Genomic DNA, 19,225 nt, shown 5'->3' with positions numbered 1-19,225 from the left:
GTTATTAAGTATGTAGTGATCATATTATGAGTCTTCTATAACATTGTTACCAGAGTCACAGTCGGCCAGCAAGAGAATTCAGAATTTTCGTAAGTTAAATCTTCTGAACAACCGACTTTTGTTTTTCAATGCAACAAATCGATTCTAAATAAAATACTATATGTATACTTCAATTGCAAATGTCCAGAGCATTCCAAACTTCATGTTACAAAATTACATTGTAGGTACCTAAGTATGAGGTGAGATATGATGGTAGAGACTGGATTAATCTTGCTCAGGATAGGGATCAATGGCGGGCTTATGTGAGGGCGGCAATGAACCTGCGGGTTCCTTAAAAGCCAATAAGTAAGTAAGGTACCTAAGTATACACCAATTTAACACCGTATAATAATATTCTAACTTCTATAGTAAAGTAAATCTGATTGCTTTTTCATTTAAGTCGAAAATTAAGTACATACTCAGTTTAGAAAAAAAACACGACGTTGCTAAATTTCCTACTTAAAAGTAATATGGAAATAACCATAGAAAGTAACATTTCTAAACATGGAACTCTCTTCACAACTACGACAATTAATAACAATTAATCTAAGTGATCAGAATTAAGACTCTTTGATGTCAAAGCTGGAACTAATATTTTGTCGCAATTTTGCTGTGGACAAGAGTCAGTTTGATTGCAATAGTCACTTTTAACGTAAGATTTTAGTGGTTTAGAGGGCGTTGTGAAGTCAAATCATAACAGTTGTATGTAGTTATACAGAGTCATCATTTTATTTTTACTTCAATTTTTATTGTACCTGAGTTTTTTAATGTACTTCACTCCCACCCCTTCTACTAATGAAGTTCTAACTGTCCTCCACACGGAAACAAGACCGCATATAGTAAGCAGTACTGAGTTAGTGAGTATAGTACATTCCAGAAATATGTTCGCGTTTTCCAGTGACGAAAGAGCTTTCAATATTGAATCGTATTTTCGCACAGGTACTGTCGTCCGTTTGCCTACGTCGCATCCCGATTTCCCTCATCCGTTTCCGCCGCTCTATAAGGGCTAGTGGCTGGGCTGTCTTAGCTCTTTTCTGAGAACATTAATTTCTGTTACGAATTGGACGTCTACGTAATATTATACAACTGTTTAAAATAACTTAAATAAAAGGGCCTCGTTAAGTAATTAACTGTCACGTGATTTCTCCCCTTTCTACGTTCCTGTGACAAAACCACTTGGACGGACAGTAGATAGCAAGTCTGAGTAATTTTATCTGTACGGACGGCAGAAGTGAAGATTGAATTTACAGTATGTAAGGTACTCTTTTATAGAGTAGGTACAGAATTATTTCAACATGAGTTACTAGTACGAAGGATGAAACCGGTAATTGGAATTAGATGCAATAGTCTATAGTGCGATAATATGCACAAAAGTACTGAAGCCTGTATCGAAATGAACGGCCACCAATTTAAAAAATGTATTAAAATATCCATATTATGATTATTTTCAATTTAACTCTATTCTCTATATTGTACGCTAATGTGCTGTAGACAGTATAATATACACTACATAATGAATACGTTCGCATGCGTAACTCAGTTAGTGAGTAAAAACACTTATTGTTAATACTTTACTGTATTTTGATTAAACAAAAACCTAATGACAAATATCAAAATCAAAATCGCGATATACCCTAGTTTACGTAAAGGGATGAACTACTTTTCTTCCCTCCTATACCTAGTAAAGTGATTTATTTGTACTTTACGCCAGTATCATCGAACTCCAGTCGTGGAAAGGGGTATCAAACGGTGTTTTCGATTCTCGAGCGTTAATCCAAAGGTATAGCCAGGTTAATATTAAAAATGTTAGTAAAAATAAAATGATGTTCCTGTACTTGAAGAATGCATGGACACAGAAAGCTCATTTTCGTTATCTGTTGGACAAGAGATGTTTCGAAAATGAGCTCAATGATTCTGTTGCTTGGAATTTGGAGATTTCACTTCTCCTTGAGAATCCCGGAATGTTGGCTTGCGTTTTTCAAGTGTTTCCTGGAAGACATCCCTACTGTCTTCTCATAATATCTGAAAAGCCTAGTTCAGTAGCAGTTACAGAAATACTAACAGCGGAAAAAAAAATCATGCGAAATGTAGAAAAAGTAAAGATTTTTATACAGGGACATCATTTTATTTTTACTTCAATTTTTATTGTACCCGAGTTTTTGAATGTACTTCACTCCCACCCCTTCTACTAATGAAGTTCCAACTCCACACAGAACCAAGACCGCAGATAGTAAGCAGTACTGAGTTACTGAGTATAGTACGTTCCAGAAATATGTTCGCGTTTTCCAGTGACGAAAGAGCTTTCAATATTGAATCATATTTTCGCACAGGTACTGTCTGTTTGCCTACGTCGCATCCCGATTTCCCCCACCTGCTTCTGCTCGCCCCTCTGTAGAAGCTAGGCTGTCTTAGCTCTTTTCTGAAAACATTAATTTCTCTTAGGAATTGGACGTTTACGTAATATTATACAGCTGTTTAATTTAACTTAAATAAAAGGGCCTCGTTAAGTAATTAACTGTCATGTGATTTCCTCCCTTTCTACAATCCTGCGGCATAACCACTTGGACGGACAGTAGATAGCATGTCTGAGTAATTTTATATTTTCGGGTCGAGCCGAAGTGAAGATTGAATTTACAGTACGTAGAGTAGGTACAGAATTAATTCAACATGAGTTACTAGTACGAAGGACGAAACTGGCAATTGGAATTAGATGCAATAGTCTATAGTGCGATAATATGCACAAAAGAACTGAAGCCTGTATCGAAATGAACGGCCACCATTTTCAAAATTGTGTTTAAATATTCATATTATGATTATTTTTCAATTTAACTTCTTTCTCTATATTGTACGCTAATGTGCTGTAGACAGTATAATATACACCGCATAATGAATACGTTCGCATGGATAACTCACTTCGTGAGTAAAAACATTTATTCTTAATACTTTGATTAAAGAAAAACCTAATGAAAATTATCAAACTCAAAATCGCGATATTTCCTAGTTTACGTAAATGGATGAACTACTTTTCTTCCTTCCTATACCTAGTAGAGTGATTTGTGTTTTACGCCAGTATCATCGAACTCCAGTCTTGGAGGGGGGATCAAGCGGTGTTTCCGGTTCTCTAAAGGTATAGACAGGTTAATATTAAAAATATTAGTAAAAATAAAATGATGTCCCTGTACAACACGGCAATGTTACCAAAATAGGATGAAATATGAAATATTTTATTGTAAATTGCATTCTTCGCATTATGAATCGTGAAAATCCTTGTTCCCATATCGCTAGCAAGAATGGTTTAGACCAGTGGTCGTCAGCACACTCTGAAATGGGTAGAGTGCATGGAGGGTAAGGAAATGTGCTCTGTCATGCACATGGGATAGGGAGACAGCATACCCGCCAGCAGCGACGATTGCACACTAGGGCAGTGTCTTGTCCGCGGGTAGGAGACGCTAGTCCAAAGGTGCACTCTTCTGATGATCGCTGGTTTAGAATACGAAATTTCATATTTTGTCTGTCACTAGTTACGAATATCAATTGCGCTTCCTACACAAAAGAGTGTACACCACATTGTAATTTCGTGACTTGAGGAATCATTGAAGTAATCAAAGCAAAGCTCAAGTCCACTGTTAACTGTACTCACCTGTTAGGAAAGCCATCATCCTCTGTTTTCACGTCCAGCATCTCTTCCTTTATTATACTGACGTCACAAGACTCGTCCTACGAAAGAAAAGTTTTATCATCACAGTGAACATAAGAGAAACAATGATCAAAGAAACACCTCTTAACAGACAAACAAAGACTGCCTTACATAAAAACCAATTTCGTGGCTATTACACTTTTACTACGTCACACTACTTTTAACAAATAAAACGGTACGAAAGGACGTCTTTCAACCAATCATGGCTGCTTATCGCACAATTTTATCGCGTCCCTAACAATTGTTTAATTATATCGCTTCCCTAGCATTTGTTTGTTTTTATCACTAAACTAGCACTTGTTTCTTTGTTTGCCAACATTTCAAACTGCACTGGTCTGAACGTCAAAAAACAGAAAATTACAAACCACTCCAGTCGATGCACAGCAGTTTCAAATATGACTCGTATTGGCATTCAAGAACAAGAATTAATAAAAATCACTGGTCATAGCTATGTATCTTCTATGAAACCCTATTTACAAGTAAATGAAGAGCACCATTCGGAAATCCTGAATAAGTTGAGGAATAAACCATGTACATCAACGAGTTCCACTTCTTTTACGCACGCGTCTAACTGAACCACAAATCAAGCTAAAACATTCAAATTTAAAAATTGTACTTTCAATAATTGTTCCAGGCGCGCTTCCGAACAGGGGCAGCGGCATTTCCTCTAAGGTTAGAGCCCAGTTCAGGTGTGTGTATATTAATCGAAAATTAGAGGCTAGAAAATATCGAGAATAGGACGGATGTTTATATGACATTTTTTTCCGATTAATACACACACACCTAAACTGGGCTCTAACCTTAGGGAAAATGCCGCTGCCCCTGTTCGAAAGTGCGCCCATTGTTCCTTTTAAAATTATTCATGTTTATTTTTTATTTCACCGTCCTTCATTAAAAATTTTCTTGTTTATTTCATCATCCCTAATTAAAACTTTTCTAACACTTGTTTGTATTATTTAGATTATGTTATAGCTTCTGCTATATGATATTATGAAGAGTCACGTATCAGAGATTGTTTAATATTAAGATTTATTGAAAACCATCTGTCAAGTGACGTTGATTACTGGGATCTTGATAATTGAAGTGGAATGCAACTGTTTTAATAAAAATGAAACTGAATCAACAAAGCCTTCTTGACTAGTAACCGTCCACAGAGTTCAATGAAGATTCCATAGTTGGCACAACTGATAACAAAAAACAGAAAATCATAACACACTACTGCCATCTAGCGTAATATTTGTAATGTTGAGATGGTACAATAATACATTTGAAGACAGCTATATTTTTGTAAGTCAATTAATATTTTATTGTATTGGAGTACTTTGTTACTTCTAATCTTTATATACTTTCTTCTAATCGTGTAATAATCAATTAAATCCCACTCCAGTTCTGTTTTTCTCTAGATAAATCAAAACCTCTAGTGAGATTACTGTTGACAACACATTAAGTGGTAAAAGTCATGATTTGGATGGCTTCAATATCCAACTAGGGTAAACTAGGTAGTTATTGACCAGTATACTGTGATTGACCGATTCCTTTTTTCAAGTATATTGTGAATAAACCACGATCGTGATTTCACTTTTTGCTGCATATACCTCTAGTAACAACCCTTATTTGTGGTTAGTTGTCGCTGTTCATCCCACTGAGTTAGTGTCTGTTGTCTGAGAGGACTGAAATCGATTGGAGATGCAACTAAACGTAAACAAGTGTAAGTAACTAGAGAAATTGCTAAGAATAATGCACGCAATAATTTATTTATTCTGCAAAGGATACATAAATTCTGGTGCTCATTTTTACACTCACAGTGTGAGAAAAGGTATAAGTTTTCCGTCCACAGAATATTATTTTGTTAAAGTTTTTATATACATAAAAATGCCCCGTGGTCAATCACTATAAAGTGTAGGCCTATGTCCGCAAACTACAGTGATTGGTCGTTCATAAATTATTTGTTAGAATAATGACCAATTTGCTCCAATTCTATATATGTTATCGGTTAAATGATGGGGATTTTTACAGGACTGATACTATATTATAATGCCTAAGCCAAATAAAGTGCATTATACAGGGGAAGCTTTACGAAACGCTACAGAACCTGTCCGCAGTGGATTTGATTTAAATGAAGCTGCCAAGAAGCTTGGTGTCCTAAAAGCAACCTTAGCGTCCAGAAACAAATATCCCTTTGAAGAAAAAGTGTTCTTTGGTCCTCGTCTAGTACTGGGTGAAGCTATTTGTAATAACATCAGAGAAATGACACACACTTGCTTCTGATAAGGCACAAAAGAGAAAAATGGAAGAAGAGGCAAGAGAAGAAAGGAAGCGAATAAGAAATGAAAGAAAAGGCAGCGAGAAGAGTTCTTTTCTTATTTTTTAACTTGGTTATTTAACGACACTGTATCAACTACGAGGTTATTTAGCGTCGATGGGATTGATGATAGCGAGATGGTATTTGGCGAGATGAGGCCGACGATTCGTCATAGATTACCTGAAATTTGCCTTACGGTTGGGCAAAACCTCGGAAAAACCCAACCAGGTAATCAGCCCAAGCGGGAATTGAACCCGCGCCCGAACGAAACTTCGGATCAGCAGGCAAACACCTTTGCCGACAGAGCTACGCCGGTGGCGAATAGTTCTTAGTGAGAAAGATCAGAAGAAGAGAAACGAAACAGACAAGAAAAAAGTGAAAATTGTAAAAATGTATTGCTCAATCACTAATAAATGAGTATTCAATAACTGTGCAGTAGACTGTCAATCACTAATAAGCGTGTGGTCAATAACTGTGCAGTAGACGGTCAATAACTGTAAAAGTGGACTTGTTGTGTTTATTTAATTTATCTTGCATTAAAATTTTATTTTTTCTTTTGTTTATTGATTTTGATTTGTTTCTGAATCTTCACTTGACCCAATGCCTTTAAAATTCTCTCAATAAGTTACCACTGTTTTCCGCTATTTCATTGTTTTATTATTCATTAGCTTAAGTGGTCAATCACTATACAGTTTACCCTATGTCTCTTAACTCCCGTGGAAAATAAATTTCTCTTTCAAATAAATGCACTTTCTCGTTTACAACAGTATTTTAACAGACTTCGTAATTCTGAACCGAATGACACCAAAATGAGCATGGTGCACTATGTCGATCTTTACTCATGGCTGTTTACTGACACGTGTAACAAAATCTTTTCCCTTTATGCGTTTCTACATCCGTAACTTCCAAAGCAATGACCTGCACATATCAGAAATGTGCGTTCCTATACTCCAAAGTGCAATTTGGTTTATTTGGATATTTCTATTAATTCTTCCACAGTAAGAGTTTTTAATATTGTCTAATTTCATGACACACTGAGTAAGTTTGACCTAATATATGCAGTGCGAACAAAGACGTATTCTACGTCGAAACAAATAACTGAACATAGCATAGTCAAATCTGGATGAATACTACTCACCTCAGGTTCAGTTTTCATTGCAGAGAAAGAAATTGGAACCGGGAAAATTTCACATTTTAAATCTGGAGTGACATCATAGCTGGGGTCCTCACACTCCATTTTCACTCCATCCACGTGATCCAATACTAAATTTTCATGCTGTTACAGAAAAAATACATAAACGGATTTTAAAATTTTGAAACAAAGTGCTATAACATTTAAGGGGAGATAGTGGTTATGGTACATGAAGAATTTAAAAAGAATTGCGTGAAATCAGTTTGCCATAGAATTGATCCTATAGTTCCGTCGCTCTTATTTCCGGCAGCCAATCACGTTGCAGTTCGACTACATTTAAACGTGTGCGTCTTGCCATTCGCTGCTGATGACGTTGTGCACTTCCTAAGGCTCGACAAATACTTAATATGATCGCCCGCCATTTTGGCTCCTTCGTTGGTATTCGTAGAAAGCACACGAGGACGTTATTTGCCGCTCAATTATTTGCTCAATTACAGTGCATTTGATTTATTATCATAGGAGCTACAACATGATTTTTAGTAGGTTATTTTACGACGCTTTATCACATCTTTTAGCATCTGAATGAGATGAAGGTGATAATGACAGTGAAATGAGTCCGGGGTCCAGCACCGAAAGTTACCCAGCATTTGCTCATATTGAGTTGAGGGAAAATCCCGGAAAAAACCTCAACTAGTTAACTTCCCCCACCAGGAATCGAACCCGGGCTACCTGGTTTCGCGGCCAGACGCGCTAGCTACGACATGATGTTTAACAGTGCGGCAAATAGATTCCTCGTCTGGTAGCTTGGCAACGAAAGAACAAAAATGGCGAACGATACTACCTACCTACACTTTATAAGGCCTAAGCAAAGAGGAGGAGTCACGCCGAGTGACGCGACTATAATAATCGTAGCTTTTTCATTTTTTGTGCTGAATAAGGAAATGCCTGGCTGTTGAATTAACCTAAAATCATTGTTATCTACTGCATTGTATGCTCGAAATTATTTTTTCGAAGTCATTTTCTTAGATTAGCCTTGCGTCACTGTACATTGGTGCTCTTGTTTCATCTTCTACAGTTCTGATCAAATGAAATTTCAACCACTTATTTCCAGGGGACAATAAAATAAAACCATAAAATACATTTTTAATATGTTCATTATTTTTACTAGGTCTCAAATGAATACTAGTCATTCAAAAAATCACTTTTTTCCATCTAGAACACAAATCATAACCTTTTCCAAATATTTTAAAATAACTGTCTCGTAAAAACACGCCATGAAAATTCCATAACCTTGAGTTTAACAGTCTCTAAAAAAAGTGTACCTGTTGAATGAAAAATGTAACTTTTGAGAAGAAAGAAATAAAAATTAGTTTCTACCTTGCAATGCAGTATACATCTCATATGACAATATGTGTTAGAGGAAGAATAATAAAATTGTTTGCATATATCTGTAGTTTTATTAGTGGAATATGTTGCTAATTGGCGATGTATGCAATGGAGGAGGAAAGTAACTTGCCACCCTACCCCAATACCTCATGGCTTAGTTGCCTCATGAGTGATGTCTTATTGATGTCACTTATAAGGTTCAAACCTGTCTGCGAACAGTTGAATAAACAATAATGTAGTAACAAACGTTACAGGTTAATTGCACAGTCAAAAGTTCCCTTTTCAGCGCAAACAATTTCAAGAAGCTATGATCTATCTTATTTTAGGCAATTTTATTTTTTCTGATATTTCATATACCCTAATAATGATCTTCCATTACAAGTGCCAATAAAGAAAATTTGATATCAGTGCGGAAACATTAACAGAAATGAATAATAGCAATGTCTGGAGGATACAATTCAAGGCTGTTAACAGTAAACCACAGTCTAGTACATACAGTCACGAAGCTCAATACGTAGGGAATATGCATCCTATAACAGTTGAACTTTAGTTGCTAGCCATTAGGATCGCTACTATCGTCTCATCACAGACAATGAGCAATAGTACCGGCACAGTCTATTGTTCCTAGTACTCTAAGTTTCTAACCGCTTGGAGCGCTGTATCGCGAGGAATGCAAAAAATCATCTCAAACTTCGTGACTGTATGATATTAGACTGTGGTAAAATTTCTTTCATAAGTTTTCACACTTTTTTTTTTTGCAGAGATCCCGGCAAAATTCCTACACTTTCCATGTTAACTTATTTCAGATATATGTTTTACGTTTATACCTGGGAGATACGAAATGTAATTTATACATTCTAAACCAATTTTTCTCGAAATTAGGTTTACTGTGAAAACATAAAAACGCAAAAATAAACCGCGTGTACACTATTAAGATGCGGCCCACTTTGATATTTGTGGAAATTAAAACTGCCCATGCTTGCCTTCAACAATCTTGTGTCCATGACGTTGTTACTGCTTTAGAAACAGTGAACATTTTGTAACACACCATGACTTAAATGACACAGATCATGGAACAATTATCACTATTTCAGGGCATGGTTTGTTCCTAAGGAGCCAGCAGTCCAAAATAACAGAGTTTTTCGTAAAATAATCACGTGTTATTAAATAAAGATCACATGGCAAGAATACATTCAGTTTCGTAAAATTTTCTGGATTGGAATTTGAAATGTAATATATTTAATCAGCTAAGATTTCCTACTAACAATCTTACATTCTTCAAGAATATGCGTTATAAATTTGAGTACTGTATTATAGACTCAAAGATGGAACTACAATAAAATATACATATGAAATGAAAGTCAGAGATTTAAGAGAATTGCATGAACTTTGCTTCCACTTTCGTAAAAAAGTAATGTTTTTGGTCTTACACCACTTCATCTAATATTGATTAAATGTTCTTCATTTAAGATGTACATTCTAAATAATTTTAATTTACATATGAACGTCTGTTTTAAATGTAAAACAATACAATAATGAGAAACAGAATATACATTACCCTTGACAAACACTCCTTTACATTTGTGTCACTCTCTGGCAGAGCCAATGGGTCCACTTCAAGCTTCAATTTGATATCATCCATCGTAACTGAAAAAAGAGGATTTAAGAATTTGCAATCATTTCTGGATTTGAATGGTGACGAACGTACACACAATATGCATACTGCTATTTATTAATAGTGTATGTAGATAAATGTAACTTTGGCGTTGTCTATATTTAAAGTTCTTTCTTTTTTTGTTTTTGCGAATTTTTTGTGTTTTGAATTGGAGATTTTTGAAATGTCTTTTTCTCGAAAGCACAGAAGCAGTTATTCTGGATATTATCCCGAACCCTTTATATTTCTGCTGACAACTGGCTTTAAATAGACCGATGATTTTGAAAGAAATTGTGATGTTTAATACAATAACTAGATTTCTAAATTAATTTTAAATTTCACAGTATTAAACAATAATTATTATTATCATGACAACAGCATCTCTCAAGTTCATAAGGAGATGTGATCAATATTTTATCAACAGTAATCTCACTAGACGTTTTGATTTATCTAGAGAAAATCAAAACTCGAGTGGGATTTAATTGACTATTACACGATTAGAAGAAAGTATATAAAGATTAGAAGTAACGAAGTACTCCAATACAATAAAATATTAATTGACTTACGAAAATACAACTGTCTTCAAATGTATTATTGTACCATCTCAACATTACAAATATTACGCTAGATGCATGCTAGATGACAGTAGTGTCTTTATACAGACACTGTAATGATTACTATTCAATAAATCTTAATATTAAACAATCTCTGATACGTGACTATCCATAATATCATATAGCAGAAGTTCTTTTTATCCTCTCAGAGCTGAAGCTATAACATAACCTAACTAATATACACAAGTGTTAGAAAAGTTTTAATTAACGACGATGACATAAAAAATAAACATGAATAATTTTAAAAGAAATAATTATTGAATGTACAATTTTCAAATTTGAATGTGGTTGGTGGTTCAATTGATGTTATATTGGACGTGTGCGTAATAGAAGTGGAACTCGTTGATTTAGGCCTACATGGTGTATTCAACTTATTCAGAATTTCCGAATGAATAATTTTGAAAGGAATAATTATTGAATGTACAATTTTCAAATTTGAATGTGGTTGGTGGTTCAATTGATGTTATATTGGACGTGTGCATAATAGAAGTGGAACTCGTTGATTTAGGCCTACATGGTGTATTCAACTTATTCAGGATTTCCGAATGGTGCTCTTCATTTATTTGTAAATCGGATTTCAGAAGATGCATAGGTATGATCAGTGATTTTTATTAATTCTTGTTCTGGAATGCCAATGAGAGTCATATTTGAAACTGCTGTGCATCGACTGGAGTGGTTTGTAATTTTATATATATTTTTGACGTCCAGACCAGCGCAGTTTCAAATGTTGGCAAACAAAGAAACAAATGCTAGGGATGCGATAAAATTAAACAAATGCTAGGGACGCGATAAAATTAAACAAATGCTAGGGACGCGAAAAAAATTGTGCGATAAGCAGCCATGATTGGTTGAAATACGTCTTTTCGTACAGTTTTATTGGTCAAAAGTAGTATGACGTAGTAAGAGTGTAATAGTCATAGAAAATTTCTGAGTATACTTTGTTGTTGCAGTAATTAGCATAATACTTTACAGGATAATTATGAAGATTGACTACTGCGCGGATTTTTAAATAAGGACTTTTCATTATAGGATAGTTTTAAGAGGTGAAAACGGTGTTTTGCTTTTTATTTGTCGGAAATGACAGAAGCATGTTTTTTGTGTTTTTTATTATTAATTTATTACGATGTATACGTTGAATTCGGCAGGCTTTGTAGTGATTGGTGGCTAGGTTTGAGTGAGGGTTGTTGTGATTGGCTGCTGGGTGGGGAGTTCGATTGGTCGATCGATTGCAGTATTGAAGTATTTGTGTTTTGTTCATTATAAAAAATATATAACATTTCGAGAGAGACTTTCTTGTCCCAAATCAGGGAGGCTCCCTTATGTCCATTGTATATTTATAGCACATGAAGAGAGCTTCGAGCAAAATCGTCGACTATCTCCACCAAGCCGAAATTTAAGAAATAGCACAATGGCCGAAGTGCACGTACATTTATTCCACTCTCCCTATCTAATGTAATTAAAGCAATAATACTAATAAAATTGTAGTAGCAGTAGTAGTAGTAGTAGTAGTAGTAGTAGTAGTAGTAGTAGTAGTAGTAAATAATAATAATAATAATAATAATAATAATAATAATAATAATAATAATACAATGCATTTCCAGAGATACATCACGTGTTACTAACGATTTTAATCGTGGCGTACGATACTAAGTTCAACAAAATACTAGAAGTTGTCTCCTTTTTAAAGTATTCCACGTTAAGAAAAAAACATTGGTTTTATGGGCCTTTACAATGAATAATGTTAAAATGTTCAATCAATGAATATTGTAAATTTACGGGCCTTGCCAAGAGAAGCTATATGGTAGTAGGCGTTTCTATGGCAACTGGTCATTGGATAGAACAGCTTCATATACTCGATGCTTTTCTCTTAACGTGGAATCCTCTATAATTCAAACTTTTTTTTTTTTTTTTTTCGTATTAATGAAATAGCACAAAGACTTCTTGCCTTCAAAATTCATGTTACCATTTCGGCACCACCTGCCTCCTAGATTCTTAGCTTAAAACTAAACAATATAACTGTATACCTTATAACAACGCAACTATCACATCAAATAAAACGGATTTTTTGTAGGTTATTTTACGACGCTGTATCAACATCTTAGGTCATTTAGCGTCTGAATGAGATGGTGATAATGCCGGTGAAATGAGTCCGGGGTCCAGCACCGATAGTTACTCAGCATTTGCTTATATTGGGTTGAGGGAAAACCCCAGAAGAAACCTCAACCAGGTAACTTGTCCCGATCGGGATTCGAACCCGGACCACCTGGTTTCGCGGCCAGACGCGCTAACCGTTACTCCACAGGTGTGGACATTAAAACAGAATACTACCTGTAAAGTATATTATGAAACAGAGATCTTTCAGTTAGAAATTAAAATAATAACAAAAAAACATGAGCACATTTTTTCAGCCTTTCTAGACTTTGCACTAAAAACCCCTAATAGCAAAGATGAAATAACAATTGATTGCAGAAGAAACTAATCCAGTAAGTTCAACCCAGTTCACAGTAAACTATCATATTGTGAAAATAAAGAATGAAACCCATATCCAATATAATTATTATAAACACAACATAAGTTATGATATATTACCTTACCACGATTTGAAGACTACGAAATATTGCAGCAAAATCTTCTACATCTAAAATATCTTTCGATTTCAACGGATGGTATTAACTAAGCGTCCCCAACTACAGAAACACGGAATCCGCTATGGAACTGACAAAACTCGTTTAAGTTGTGGGTACAGTACTGAATAAATATGGAACAATTAGAAAGTATAAAATAGCACTGCCATAGTGATCGTGGTCTAGATAAAAAATAACGCGGTGGACACAATTTCCCTGTTTGTAGCGTAATATCCCCAGGACCCGCTAATTTCAAACTTCTTTTTTTTTATGCAAGGTGTATGAAGAGCCTGAACAATCCAAACCTGATAACCTCGACCTTATGAAAACTCGCTATCTTAATATAAAAATAAAAAAAAAATCGTATATGCAAGGCACAGTTACAATACCTCACCTTCTTGCTAACCCTCTTTCTCAAACAACATTCCTTACTCGGCCATAATAAATTTTTGCAGGTCAGTTTGTTGTCCTTACTGTATTGAAGTGTCTGTGAGTAAAATCTTATATTATTTATTCGCGGAAATGCTATATCTTGGGCTCCTAATATTAACGATACTAATCGTGATTACAATGAATGTTAAACGAAAAGCGCTTTCTGTGTCGGAAAAATTGGAAATCTTACGAAAGTACGATGCAAAAATACTCTTAATCAGAAACAACTCTCTGATTCATTAGGAATCCCATCATCGACATTAAGGACGATAATAAAAATTCGCGACTCAATCACTGCAGCTGCATCGTCGGGAGGATGACTGTAAGCGCAGGAAAGTGAAGTGTGGTAAACATGAGGACTTGGAGAACATTTTGGTCGACTGGCTTCATCAGTCTCGAAATGCAAATATAGTCTAGTATATACAGTCACGAAGCTCGATACGTAGAGAATATGCATCCATAGATAGTTGCTAACCACTAGGATCGCTACTATCTCCTCATTACAGACAATGCGAAATAGTACCTGCACAGTCTATTGTTCCTAGTATCCTCACAACTTAAGCCTCGTGACTGTATATACTAGACTGTGGTGCAACCATACCCATTAGTGGCTCTGTCATTCAAGAGAAGGCGCGCGAAATCGTTTGCAAACTAAACTTTGACTTTTCTGCTTCCAATGGTTGGCTTGACAGATTTAAACGACATGGAATTGTTTCCCGCCAGATTTCCGGCGAGTCAGGAACTGTAAGTGAAAGTGATGTTAGTAAGTGGAAAAGCAGAGTCTGCCTAATCTCATTTCAAGATACAAACCCCGTGACATTTTTTTTTTTTTTTTTTTTTTTTTTTGGCGGACGAATGTGGTATACAGTGAAACCTGTCTAAAGCGGCCATCTGAAGTTGCCTTGTAAAATAGCCGTTTTATCAGGTGGCCGCTTGATTAAGGTTGAGGTTTTTTATGAAAATACTGAATTTCATTGACTTTTTAGCACTGTGCGCCTACAACAATCGTGCATATTAATGTCAGCCTCTTCCAATTCTAGCAACTAGCCTTTTCAAAATTCGCTTGGGTTACCTCAGTTTAAATGACTGGATAATACCTTAATCAAGGGGCTGGAGGTGTATTTGGGGGAGGAAACACCAATTTCACGGATCACATTGCGGTTTTGTAGTTTAATCTTGGAGTTGAAATTGCATAGCTAATTCTCAAACAATGATGATGTCATCCAAGCTTTATTGCTGGCAGAACAACTTCACGCCCAACATTGTAAATGTCTCTGAGTTCATATTCCGCAAGAATTGAAGGGAGTCTACTTTTTCCATTCTTCAATAACATTGGTTGCAATGTCACTTCCTTCACCAGACACAGAACGAAATGCAATGTTATGCAGTTTTCTAAAGCACTCTACTCTAACCTCCCATTACTAGCAACAAAATTGCTTACATTGAGTTCTTTGGCAATTTGAAGAGTTTTCTTCTGAATCATAGGCCTACTTACTGGCAATTTCTTCGCCCTCGCACACTTGAATCATTCGTAAATGAAATCATTCACATTACTAAACATAGATTCTCTCTTCTTTTTTGGAATATTTTTCTCCAATTCTTTTTATATTTCATCTTTATTCTTACTTATACCGTTTATTTGTATCCTTCCACATTTGAATATTTCTGTAATTTCTCTCGCAGATGTTCCCTTCTCACTTTCTTCAATCATTTTTCGTCTCACCTCTAAACTTAACATCATTCTAGATTTATTGTTGGAAATGATTTCTCTTTCAAACTAACTTCACAGTTCTGAATCAATTGAATGAAAAGAAGACAAATTCGTAAAAGCTGGTCCAAATAGAGAAAGATAGAAAGAGGAGAAAAAATTCGAATGGTTAACTACTGACTTGAAGCATACTGTGACATTTTCGATAGAAAACGTCCGTGTTTCAATCCTTTAAAAACGAGTAAGAATTTATAGCTGTGCAGGGTCGAAGTGAAAAGTGACAAAAGAGTCATAAAACAGTAACCAACTAACCCCAAGATATGGAGGGTGTACTGTTGTACACTTAGGTATTGTCCTCGTGATGTTGCTTCCTGTCCTCTAACCATCGAAAAAATAGGTCAAACAGTATCCGTGAAAAGATTTCTTGTTGGACAGTGACTGTTATAGTCAGGTTCCAATACAAATAGACTCCGGCCGCTGGTCGGCGCATGAGGTGGCCGCTAAATAAAGAGAGAATTTGTATTGTCCTTATGGAAAATCCAACTGGTTCCAAAGAAAATTGGCCTTTTGGCCAGGTGGCCGTTCAAATGAAGTGACCGCAAAGGCAGGTTTCATTGTATTCTTTAAGTTCCTGCCCGACAAATCATACATTTTCAAAGGAGAAAAGTGTCATGGGGGAAAATTAAGTAAGAAGAGAGTAACAGTGCTCTCGTTGATGGCTCTGAAAAGCTGCCTCTGGTCGTGGTGGAAAAATCAGCAAAATCGCGATGCTTCAAACGTGTAAAGAACCTGCCATGTGTTTATAAGAACAAGGCACGTGCATGGATGATCACCGTGGTTAAAGGTTTTGGACAACAAAATGGTGAGCACTTTTTTTTTATTCATAGGGTTCCGATAATTCGTTGCCTGAAAGTAGTCCCCGATGTGACGTAACTGATGATGAAGTTGACGATGAGGATTGGGTTGCTGTGCACGAAGAGCTGGACGATGTTCATTTGGAGGATTTCATATCTGTAGACGATGGTGTTGTGACCTCAGACATTCTTTATTTAGATGACGTCATAGAAAATCAAGCCACACTTGAGTAAGACGAGCAATGGTGGGCATTCCTGCGGCATTGCCGTAATGATGTCAGACCTCAGCGAAGCATCAAACTTACCCCCTACCTTCCCCTTCCCCCACTCCATGAAAATACTGCGCGTGTACGTGGCGGATTATACTGGACTGCTGTACTTCGGAGCTTCATTCGTGATACAATGTCTTTCGCAGAATCATATGAATCGAGAGGATATCACACTTACAAGAAAGGCGGTTCTTTCAGTTCTCATGTTTAGGATCAGTTACAAGTATTCAGGACGCGAACTTAAATATGCACATTCTTAAAATAGACCACCTGTTATACGAGTTCAAAGAACACAGATTCAGTGATTTTCAAAGGATGGAGAAAGATTTAAATATTTTTGCCACTCCTTTTCATGTTTAAATTGAAAATGTTATCCCAGAATTGCAGTTAGAGGTACTGGATTTGCAGAATGATGGCTTCTTGAAAGCAGAATGTGAAGGTCTCCTGGGGGCTAAAATTTTTTAAAAGATGCCCAGTACTACATATCCACTGCTTAGATAGTTTGCTTCAAAAATAATGAGTACCTCATTTCCCATAACTATGGTCCTGGAACATAATTATTGTCCACGATACAACTATTCAAATTTTGTACTCCATAACGTAGTACGTCGTTTATCTATATTCTTGCTGTACTGTAGTTTGAATTCAAGTCACTGCAGCTATGAACGAACGGTCTATGTTACTTCTACAATGATCTTTGAATGGTTATATCGTGGACCATAGTTGTGTTCCAGGACCATAGTTATGGGAAATGACGGTATGTATTCATCAACCTACCAGTGCGAACAGCTGTTTTCTAAAATGAAATTTATAAAGTCCAGTCACTGTTCCCGCTTAAGAGATGCTCATCTCTTTGCGCAACTCAAAATAGCATGCACAGATATAAATCCCAATTTCTAAGAAATTGCTTTGAAAAATAATTAATTAAATATCACGTGAAAGGACTATTCTAATTACATATGGTAGGTAGGAGTGTAGTGGCGCAACTGTCTGTAAATCCGTCACTGCACTGTAGAGTGCAACCCCTCCCACAGTATGTAGTTCCTATTTAAATCCTGTCTTGTGGGTTGCATTCATTTTGCCCACCACTGAAGAAGAGGAATCAGTTCAATCCGTTCCCACGCGACAGGAAGTCCTTGCAGCGATGACAGTGATAAGAAAATTTATCAGTGCTTGTTCTGATGGTATGTCAGTTAGTGTAAATTCATATTTAAATCGTGTTGAAAATGTGATTATTCATTGTAAAGGTTCACGCACACGGCAAACAACTATAAACGACTTTTTTTTCGAAGGAATTAAGTATTGTACATATTGTAAATGTCTTTGATGTACAGTAATGTATAATGGAGTAATACTGTATTACACTTCATGAATCATGTAGGCTATTTCAATAAAGAGTAATCATGTATGTATGTATTTATTTACACTGCAAGTGGGCAAGCACCCGGTGGCAGTGGTATATACAATATAAACAATACACAATAAAATGATAAGCAATACACAATAAAATTTACAATACACAATACAATTTTACAACACATATACAATTTTATACACAATACAATAAGAATACACAATACAATTTAACACAATAATAATAAAACATAAATAAAATACCTAATTTCACAATACAACCTGCATAATTATGTATAGGTCCTACATAAGTTTCAATAGTCTTTCACTTTACTCTCATCTCATTCCCTGTAGTGGCACTATGACGCATTTCACTGACACTTTAGCACACATTTCACTGACACTCTGTAACACATTTCACTGACACTATAGAACACATTTCATTGACGCTATAAATTATCACTGATCGGAACTGTTCACTGCACTGTAAAACCATAACTTCACTGACTCACCTCGCTTCACTGATACAACAGTTCAAATAAGTCAAATAATTGCATCCTTATGCATACTTATAAACAGAACTACATTTAAACTAAACATTTCTAGTCTAATGCCCTCTTACACGCTATTTTTAAATAATTTACAATTCAAACCAAGGAAGTAAACTCGTCAGGCTAGATAAATACATGTCACCTTAAAAAATTAAATGTTGAATGTCACCTTAATTTTAATTTTCACTTTATACACAACTTTTTAAGTTATTCTTGAATCTCCTTAAGGAAGGACAGCCCTCAAAGACCGCTGCAGGCAGGTCATTCCAATCATTTATAGTTCTATTTAAAAATGAGAATTTACCTACATCCGTTTTCTGTTTCCTACATTTGATCAGGGGCGTATTTTGCGGACTACCGGGGCTACCGGCGGTAGCCCAAGGAAATTACAAAAGAAAAAGTTTATAATACAACATAATGTAATAATTTTGTATTATTAGTTTTACCATAGTAATTAAAATTAAAGTAATTGTTAGATATATTTTGTGTAATAATAGGGTCAGCGGTAGCCCAAACCCTTTAACCAGTATACGCCACTGCATTTGATTTTAAAATCATGATCGTTCCTACCATAGATCATGATCGTTCCTACCATAGATAATGTTAATAG

General features: G+C 35.7%; 1 protein-coding gene across 7 annotated transcripts in view; it reads right to left on the bottom strand.

Moving 5' to 3' along the window:
* The window catches only part of LOC138691448 (zinc finger protein 708-like), a 57,685-nt gene extending 44,066 nt beyond the window's left edge, over window positions 1-13,619 (bottom strand). Inside the window, exons 1-4 of one of the 7 annotated variants that reach the window (XM_069813424.1) lie at window positions 13,419-13,619; window positions 10,115-10,203; window positions 7,177-7,314; window positions 3,680-3,756 (exon numbers count right to left, since the gene is read on the bottom strand). In XM_069813424.1, coding sequence (XP_069669525.1) covers window positions 3,680-3,756; window positions 7,177-7,314; window positions 10,115-10,198 — 299 coding nt within the window. In that variant the 5' untranslated portion in view covers window positions 10,199-10,203; window positions 13,419-13,619. Of the gene's footprint in view, window positions 1-3,432; window positions 3,583-3,679; window positions 3,757-7,176; window positions 7,315-10,114; window positions 10,204-13,413 lie in introns of those variants that run through there. The other 6 variants (XM_069813389.1, XM_069813380.1, XM_069813416.1 and 3 more) reach the window with 6 other exon arrangements.
* Between the last annotated feature and the right edge of the window lie 5,606 nt (window positions 13,620-19,225).

This window comes from Periplaneta americana, chromosome 2, assembly GCF_040183065.1.
Source record: "Periplaneta americana isolate PAMFEO1 chromosome 2, P.americana_PAMFEO1_priV1, whole genome shotgun sequence".
NCBI lineage: Eukaryota > Metazoa > Arthropoda > Insecta > Blattodea > Blattidae > Periplaneta > Periplaneta americana.
This window is presented reverse-complemented; position numbering and strand designations above follow the sequence as displayed.